The 10,000-nt window shown below is 41.7% G+C and overlaps 1 protein-coding gene across 2 annotated transcripts in view; it reads left to right on the forward strand.

Annotated features, from left to right (window-relative positions):
- Positions 1 to 10,000, forward strand: part of col4a6 (collagen, type IV, alpha 6) — a 223,806-nt gene that overhangs the window by 170,399 nt on the left and 43,407 nt on the right. For both annotated transcript variants that reach the window (XM_083639806.1, XM_083639807.1), the window contains exons 9-13: positions 397 to 432; positions 795 to 857; positions 2,193 to 2,228; positions 2,403 to 2,444; positions 7,114 to 7,215. In XM_083639806.1, the coding sequence (XP_083495932.1) occupies positions 397 to 432; positions 795 to 857; positions 2,193 to 2,228; positions 2,403 to 2,444; positions 7,114 to 7,215 (279 nt within the window). The remainder of the gene's footprint in view (positions 1 to 396; positions 433 to 794; positions 858 to 2,192; positions 2,229 to 2,402; positions 2,445 to 7,113; positions 7,216 to 10,000) is intronic.

Below are 10,000 nucleotides of genomic sequence, written 5' to 3' on the forward strand. Positions count from 1 at the left end.
AAAAAGTAAATTTGAAATATCACAGTATCCCTTTAATTTCACATATGCCATTATGGATGCTTTGATCAACAGTACAGTAGCCTATACAGTAAATTAGCATCATATTAGCAATGATGGCCCCATTAAAGAATAAAACTACTAGTGACTTGCTTTTTATGCTTTTAAGTGAGTTGGCCCAATGGGTAAAATAATGTTTCCATGATGTTTGATGCTGGAACATGTTTTTTCATCCTGTCTGCAATACAAGCCAATGGGTTAAGGCTTGTCATTTTATTCACGAAGAGTGTGTTGTCTTTTTTCAGCATTTGAAAGCCATTCTTTAAGGGTCTATCAACAAAGTGCACTATCATCTAGATATGAAATAAAATAACTTTCCTCTTCTCTTCTCTCTTCCAGGCATTACCAGGTTTACCAGGACTGGACGGTCAGCCTGTAAGCTTTTTTGCCTCATCCAGTAGCAATATTTTAGATTATTTCAACATTTGTTGAAATAATTTGATATAAAACACACTCATAACCAAACAGATTTAGATAAAATACCTTATTTGAAATGGAAAATGTATAATGTCCTAATTTTAACAGTAGCTAACCCATAATGTGCCTTACTTTCATGCTAGCAGTCGTTTTGAGATGATTGAGAGAGGGAGGGTGTCCCATTTTTCAAGCAGTGGATATCTTATTATTTATGAATGAAAGTCACTCAGCTTCAGTTGTAGAAAGGAAAATGCATCGTAACCATGACGACAGCTCTGTGTTCTCTGTGGTTCTGACCTGGTTCTGCTTGGTTCTTGCAGGGCGTCAGAGGTCCAGATGGTCCAGTTGGTTTCTCAGGTCCCAGGGGTCCTGAAGGTTATGCTGTACGTACACTTTTAATACTCCTAATGTCTTGGTATAGCATTCAGTGGCTTCTCAATTTTGGTTTATTACTGTTTATGCTTTGCTCCAGGGAACGATTTTAGGGAATGTAGCAACTGTAACTTGTCACACTGTGACAAAATGTCCCTTTAAAGGAGTTGAAAATACAATAAAAACCTGTTAATGTAATAAATTGCTGGACCTTACTTAAAGGAACACTCCGCCAATTTTCAACCAGCTTTGTATCATTAGAACATCAGTAGTATATCAGAAAACTGTAAACTGTTTTGAAGTCTGTCATTTAATTTGACAGTTATTGAGTGTTAAAGTGTGGACCAGTGACATCACTGGTCCACACTAACTTAAATTAATAACTCATTAACTCAAATCAACTCTCAATAACTGTCAAACTAGATTAATGACTTCAAAACCGTTTACAGTTTGAAAGTTGATTTGAGTTAATGAGTTATTAATTTGAGTTAGTGTGGACCAGTGATGTCACTGGTCCACACTAACTCAAATTAATAACTCATTAACTCAAATCAACTCTCAATAACTGTCAAACTAGATGAATGACTTCAAAACCGTTTACAGTTTGAAAGTTGATTTAACACTGTGTTATTTAACACTCAATAACTGTCAAATTAAATGACAGACTTCAAAACAGTTTACAGTTTTCTGATATACACTACTGATGTTCTAATGATACAAAGCTGGATGAAAATGGGCAGAGTGTTCCTTTAAGCTGTGTTTATTGCTTCATAAAGGTTTTGTAATTGATGACATTTTAATTGATGATACAATAATAACATAATGTAATGACACAATCATAAGAATAAGAAAAATGTAATAAATCAAGTCATTCGATTATTACTCAAAGTTATTCTTATATCGTAATTTAAATTTTATTTACACCCTCTTTTGAAGTGCTAGTAATTACTGGCTAATGTAAGAAGAATACAATATAATTTATTACATAAGCAGGGTTTATTGCATTTATGACCCATTTAGAGTTAAGTTATTACGTTGATGTGAGTTACTGCATTACTATTTCTACAGAGATGAATCTTTATATCCATCTATTAATACTAATATACATTTTCCACTCTCTTTTTCATCATAAGGAGTTTAAAGATGGTTTCTTGCATCATGTAGATTTTACATGTTTCTGTCTCTGTCTCTCTCTCTCTCTCTTTCATTTTAATTATCTGTGAAAATCATACATTAAATAGTCAGATTCTGTTTGAATGATTTTGGATTATGATTCCAATCTAGATTCAGTTTTTGCTTCTGATTTTGTTTTGATTCCGTTCTCTAAATTTGCCCTCTGTTCTCAGGGCCCGCCTGGACGTCCCGGCCCCCCAGGGCCAATGGTAAGTACTTTAAAGAATATAATAATGTAGAAGCTACTCTACTGTATGGTGGCAGTGGAACCTTCAGGCTGGACTGTGGTCATTTTCAGTACAGTTCAATATTGATGTTGATATCATTCTTCTTCTTGTCTGTCATCCTCAAAAATGCATTTTGTTAACCGCTGTTGTCTTTAGGGGACCACTAGTGGCGAATTCCAAGGAGAGCCAGGAGACAAGGTACTGAAGAAACACACACACAGACCCTTTTGTCTGTAGAGTTTTATTCTCTCTCTCTCACACACACACACACACACACACACACACACACACACACACACACACACACACACACACACACACACACACACACACACACACACACACACACACACACACACACGGTTCACTCTGGGTGTAAGTGTGCCTATGTGAATTGATCTAAAATGAGTTTTCTCAGGAATTTACATTTCATATGTATTCGGCCTGCTAGCCATGGAGGTAGGACCGGGTATCGACAAGCAATACTCTATCTACGAATATGTAATCATCATCAATACTGCTTTAAAGGTATCAAAAAGTATTGAAAATGTTCAAACTGTTAGACACGTACCATGATAACTTATAAGAACAGCATGTAAAACTGTTACTGTGTTGCATAATAAAATGTGTCTTCATTCAGCAAATGAAGGTAATGCATCAGTATCAGTAAGTATAGTTTTAGGACTGATATTAGATTTGAATTATTAAATTAAATTTTGTTAATGATACCCGTCTCCCAATGGATATGTGCATCTAAATATCTAAATCTAAATCCCAAAGCCACACTTGGAACCAGTGTAAACAGGACCGTAGGCTTGTGTATGTAGGACTGACTTGAAAGGCCAGTGATCATCTCAACTGATTTAATGTTAGATATTGATGTAGATATTAATTTATTAATTCACGATGTATTTTATATTGCACAAATTATTCAAATGTAATTGACTTATTCAAACACTTCCTCACTGTTTTCCCAGTCACTCATTTCGTTTTCTGTTCTCTTACTCGATAAACAGTAGAAGAGACTGCATTATATAACCAGGGTGGGAAATTAACTTCCAGCCACAGTTATCCAGCCGCTTTCACTATTTCACCAGCCAAACTCATTCTGAGTATATTTAAATGATAATTATATTTAAATTATATTGGTCTTTTTGACGGTGGCTTTCCTTTCCTATATTATAACAAAATCTGGTTGGTGGCGGTTTGTGACACACACATACACATACTGTCCTGTATGTATACACATATTATATAGCCTACTGTTTCTGTATGAAATCAACCTGTGTGTGAGACTGAGGATACTTTATCTCCATAGCATCATCTCAGTTGCTGGTTTGAGATGGATTCCAATACAAGTGCAAGCGTAGAATTGACAACGCTTTTCCTTAGAATTGGATGCAATAACACAATGTCTCTGCCCTTATGAGCTGAGTTTGTATTCAATAAAGAAGTGTTTTGCAGCATAAATTATGTCACGATTATACGCTTTCTCTCTTTTTGTCTCCATACGCATCGACTAGCCAATCAAAACAGCAGGCTTCTTGTACTCTAGCTGCTCCTGGGAGTGAGTGAGTGAGTGAGTGAGTGAGTGAGTGGGTGAGTGAGTGAGTGAGCGAGCGAGCGTGCGTGCGTGCGTGCATGAGCATCTGTGTGTACGTCTAATATGTATTGGTTGGACATAATACTGTGCATGTTCAAATCCCGGTGGTGGCTTGATCCAACCTGCACCTCTTCCGTCCAACCCCCTCCCCCCTCCTCCTCCACTTTCACCTCCTTCATTCACTCCTCCTTTACCCTCCCTACTTCCTTCCCTCTCTCCTTAACTCCTCCCCTCATCCCTTCATCACTCTCCCCCAACCATCCTATTTACACAACTACCTCAATGCACTGTTTGTTTTCTGAATGATAAACATAATCACATATACCCGCCACTGAGTCTTGATTCAGTCTGGTTTGTTCTTTTAATGAACTGTTCTGCCACTGAGACTGGTCACAAACTCACCGACTCGCCAATAAGGGTTTTTACGTCAGCTACCAATTTGGATTGAAATGTTCATTTGGGACGACTACAAATTCGAAATGGTCTTTGTTACTGCATTGAATCCCTGATTCAAATTACAATTGTCTCAATTGTGTGTTTAACTGCATTTGTCTCCCAATTCCAAATCCAATTGGGATGACTATGCAAGCAGCACAGTTTTGAGCCCTAATTCCCATTCAGATTGATTTGATAAGATTTTTGGGACTTTGAGTTTCCCCAATTCCAGAATTGAGTTCAAACCCGATTGGTGAGTTGGCCAGTGGCATTACACACCTGTTTCCTTTACTGTTGAATGACAGTTCAGAGATTTTACATCATGTATTTTTCCAAAATCGAAGTACATAAAATATGCCATTTTGGAATAAAACGCATCCAAAATAGGGCAGCAATCTGGGAAAAAGTACCAAACATGGCCAGACCATACGGCCTTCGATGTAATTACATATCAAAATTCTCCTTAAGATTTTTATGTTTTTCCTCAAATCTCTGAGCTGTGTATTCGGAGGCATTCTGTGGACTGTGATGGGGTGCTGGAATCACTTGCTCCTACTTCCTGTGTTGCTCTCCCCCCTTGACCATCGTTGGGACGTCTGGTGGTGAACTTTGGGGGTTGTAGTTCATTGGCCCGTCGCCCCTCCCCTCCTTACCCCCACCCACCCATTCCATTCTATTTGACCAATCAGATGAGACTACTAACACCCAATTGAACCGCCCTCTTCCTCACATTGCATTGCATGCATGTTATGCTCAACCAAACCCTCAAACACTACACTCAAAACAAATGCAGGCTTGTGCATGAATGCGGAAACAGCTGGATTTACTATTAGCCTGTTGGAATACATTGAAGACCAAATTAAAGTGATATCTCTGTTAAATCTGCAACATTTTGTTGCCTTTTGGCTGCAGAAAATCAGGTCTCCTAATTGTTATTGATTATAAAGGAAATCAAGATAAAGTAGCCCAGAGCGCTCTCTCTCTCTCTCTCTCTCTCTCTCTCTCTCTCTCTCTCTCTCTCTCTCCTCTCTCTCACCCATCATGTCTCTTTCTCTCTCTCTCTCTCACCTATCATGTCTCTTTCTCTCGCTCACTGCATCACCTTCCTGATTACCTTCGTGCTCTTCCTGTCTATTTTTTCTCCATATACTGTATATATATATATATATATATATATATGTAAGGGTTAATGCACGACGAAGTGTCCATTATCACTTTTTAAGGGACGACGCGAGGCGCCGAGGACCGGTTGCTTCCGCGAAGTCCCTTAAAAAGTGATAATGGACACCTCGAAGTGCATTAACCCGCTTATACCATGGTCACTTGCCAACAAAACAAGACCATTCATTTATATTTTCATGTGTTTTGCAATCAAAATTTAGTTTTCATAACCTTGGAGATGATTTAAGAACCGCAGAGAAAATAGTCCCCTCGCTCAGACCGCAACATGGGACATGATGCTCACACGTGTTCAGAGGGCAGTTTTGTTACAGTCGGGATTCTGCCTCCATTTCGGCTCGCCCCCGCAGGGCGCAGCTCGCCCCCGCTCAGCTTGCAGAGGCACGCGCGTCACTTAATGGCTCAGAGCCGGCTTCTGTCAGGGGAGGGAAATCTCCGAAACGAAAATCAAAATTGTAAATAAGAGTTATTTTTGATAAACTGAGCACACAGGGGTGATTTAAATACTTACTTTGACCGACTAATTTTTTTTCTCAACTTACAAAAGTGCCATATTAACCCTTAACGGGGGTATAGAGCTCAAACTGCTCTCTTGATAACACTGTTGAAACTATGGCGCATTGATATGAATGGTGAACAGACTGGCTGAACGACTTTACCAACTGTACATTATCACTTTTTAATGGACACTCTGCAGCCAATCAGAATCGAGTATTCACCCAGACCATGGTATAAATATATATATATATATATATATCACTCTTTCAAGCTCTCTCTCATCACTCTCCCTTGTCATCCCTTTCTTTTCATGTCTCTACCCCTCTCTATCTACCTGTCTTGTGGTTATCCTGACCTTTGCTCATTGCTTTCTCAACATTTCCTCCTTTTTAATAAACGCATCTCTTTCTGTCTCTCACTCACTTTTATGTTTTGTTGTTCATCGTTTCCCATTTTCTGGATTTTTCCTTTTTTTCCTTTATTTTCCTTTGATACTATCTTCTCTTTCCTTTGTCTTTTCTGCCGTCTCTTCCTTATTATGCCTCCGACCGCGTCGTGGCCGGAGGCGTGTTTTCGGGTTGTCCGTCCGTCGTCCGTCCATCCATCCCATTCCCGCCAACGCGATTATCTTAATTTCTTCAAATTTGGCACAAAGACTCAAGGATGAACTGATTACAATTTGGTGGGTCAAAGGTCAAGTTCACTGTGACCTCACAAAACAATCCTGCCTACAGTACCAGGTCCACACTATTTCCTGATTCTCATCCAGTGTGTGATAAGAGTGTTGTATTACACAGAGTCCTCTCCCCTCATGAGTAGATCATACAAGAGAGAGAGAGAAAAACACATACATGTCATTATGTGGTAACTTCTATTTCGCCCCAAAATACCCTTAATATCATTTATTAAATTCCTTCGGTCTTCACTACATATATTTATTGAGTCTGGACAGACATGGATGTAGACTGCAACTTGACTTGTTGGCGGAGGCGTACAACCACGAGGTGGTTATTTCTAGTTTTTTCTTTTTCTTTCCTCTCCCCTCTTCTATCCTTCCTCCACTCACTTCCTTCCTACCTCTTCCTTCTTTGCCCCTTCCTGTTTCTCCCCTCCTCCTTCCTCGTTGGCTAACGGTGTGTTGTGTGTATTCAGGGCGACGTGGGTCTCCCGGGACCCAGAGGCCCGGCGAGCTCTATTGACGACGGACGCGGGCTAATAGGCCCGCACATTCTCACTATCTACAAAGGAGATAAGGTAACACAGCAGGGAAGGCAAGGAGCAGAGGTTTGCAGAACCTCTACAACACACACGCACACACATGCACACGCACACTCACACACGCGCACACACACACACACACACGCACACACACACACACACACACACACACACACACACACACACACACACACACACACACACACACACACAGGGGCAGTGGCTATAGATAAAGGTGATAAAAAGAAGCATCAGTGGTCATACCTGACTATCGTAATTACATTATGACTCATCTGAATCTTCATTCAAGATATTATCTACATCATTCTAATGGTATGCTATAGGCCTCCATATCCAGCTAGTTATTAAATATTAAAATGGCTTGTCATATCCTACATACCACCCCTCAACACACACGCACGGGAGAAGAGGTTGTCCAGTGTCACAAAGCATAAAGACAACAAGGTCACAGGGGAAGGAGAGCAGTGATTGCAGCAAACTGTATACAGATGGAGGGGTGGAGGTGAGGTTGCAGGGAGGGAGGAGTCGAGGTGGAGGGGTGGAGGTGACGGTGCAGGGAGGGAGGAGTCGAGGGGGAGAGGTTGGTTTAAGCTCACCAACTTTTCCTTTCATCGTTAAGTTTTTTAGTTGAGCTGCTCTGAGGAGAGAAATAATCTCATTGGTTGAGTCAAACCGTATTGGGCGGAGCCAAACAACCTGGTTGACTTTTTCTGGCTGAGTAGTGTTTGGTAAAAGCCGAGCGGAAAAAGGCAAGGGGTAAGAAGGGAGGTGAGCTTAGCGCTCTTGCTACTAAAAAAATGTGTGGTTTGTGATTTGTTGTTGTGATTTCCTATTTGCCATTTTAATTTTTTTTGTTGTGTTTTCCTATTTGTCGTTGTGATTGTCACTTCACAGCCACCGTACTGTGGTTCTTTGGCTCCGCCCATTGAGTAAGGCCTTGAGGACCAACCTGTCATAGTCACCCTACCTGTCCTGTCCCAACTCCATTCACTCCTCGCCTTGCTGCACACCACAGTCCCTCCAAGGGTCACACACACACACACACACACACACACACACACACATACAGTCTGTCCTCCGATCAACAGTCACGCCTCTCACTCCCTTCGCGTCCAAAAACGCCACCCGACGTCGTCCGCCAACTTCCCCCTTCTTCCTCAATGCCCCTTGCTCCGCCCTCCACTCGTTGCCATGGTGTTCAGTGTAGAACAGCTCTCTCTTCCTTGGTTACGGGATCCAGGGCGACGTGGGCTTGCCCGGCGACCCCGGCCAGCCAATGATCAATGGCGTTGTGGAGGTTGTGGGTTTTCCCAAAGCAGACAAAGGAATTCAGGTTTGTTGGATAGCGCACCTCTTCTCACGGCCTTCGGGTTCTGGTGCCGCGCAGGGTGGCCTGCCCTTTGAGAAACTGTCCCGTAATGAAAAGGCCACAGGTTTGATCCCTGCTAGACTGTGTCCATCCACAGCTACATGTCCTGCCGAAGTGTCCTGTAGTAGGAGGACCATACCTGATTGAAAGTCATTCATTAAAAGTGTCAGCTGTTAAAGATACACACCCTACGTGTTTGAAACTGATGCATCTCAGAAGAGTCCTCAATCGCTTATTCAGATCAGCCAGTGTCCTTTTCTAGATATGTTTGTATGACAATATTGTATGAGGGAAATGTGAGGCCATTTACACCTGGCACTAACATGTGTTTTCTGTGATCAGATTGCAATTGGATAGTGCTTGACCACATGAAAGTACGGGTGTAAACACCCCCAAGGCACATTGAGGATGGATTGCGATCTGATCGGCCAAACCACCTCCGGAGGTGGTCAGGGATGCATTGTGTGACCACATTGAACACAAGTGTAAATGCAATGTGTCCTCTCAATCCGCATACAGCAACTGTATGCGGATTGAGAGGACACCTGTTTTGGGTGATCAGATTGCGCATGCTAACACCAGGTGTAAATGAAATCAAGCTAATGTGGTCAAGCACTATCCGATTGCAATCTGATCACAGAAAACGCATGTTAGGGCCAGGTGTAAATGGCCTCTGTGAGTGTCCATTTACTGGCCTGGGTGTCCATGGTAACTTAAGGTTCACATTAGAACATATGGATGGGGTAACCTGGCCAGTGCAGGTGAAAATCACCAGTACAGTAACAGTACAGTAACAGTAGCCTTCAATCCTGTTTCCATTTGATCTAATTAGGGAGTGATTCACATCTAGGATACAAGGTGAATGCAATTAACTAGTTGGTATTATAGAAAACCAGCAGTGCTCTGAGTCCCAAGGACCGTGATTGAGGACCACTGTAGTAATTGTTGGGACTACAACCATCTGGATCATCCATCCATCCAGAGAGGCTGATTCATCACCGTTCCAAGCCCAACAAAGTGAGCGTTCTCTGGGGCTTGAGCCGAGCCATGGCCGGGGTGGGTTAGGATTAGTGTTAGGGTGGTGGGATGGCTGGGATTGGTTTGCTCCTCATTGAGGCCCCCAACCTGTCCACTTGTCCCGGTCTCCATGTCATCATCGTCATATTTCCCCTAAAAGAACTTTGTCCAGTTTGTGTTGTTTTCATTCTTCTTTTGAGTTTTCACTGTGGGCATTCACTTACAGCGGTAAGTTTGACTGCGAATTAAATGGAATTAAACAGTGAAATCTAATACTGTAACTGTTTGTTGGATCTTCTCTGAATATTGTGCACTATACAGATTAGATTAGATGCTGTCCTCTGGCTCACCTTTGTTGCCCCTCTCTGTCTGTCTGTCTCTCTGTCTGTGCCTCTGTCTCTCTGTCTGTCTGTC

The sequence above is a fragment of the Poromitra crassiceps genome (assembly GCF_964638095.1).
Source record: "Poromitra crassiceps genome assembly, chromosome: 7".
In the NCBI taxonomy this organism is placed as follows: Eukaryota; Metazoa; Chordata; class Actinopteri; order Beryciformes; family Melamphaidae; genus Poromitra; species Poromitra crassiceps.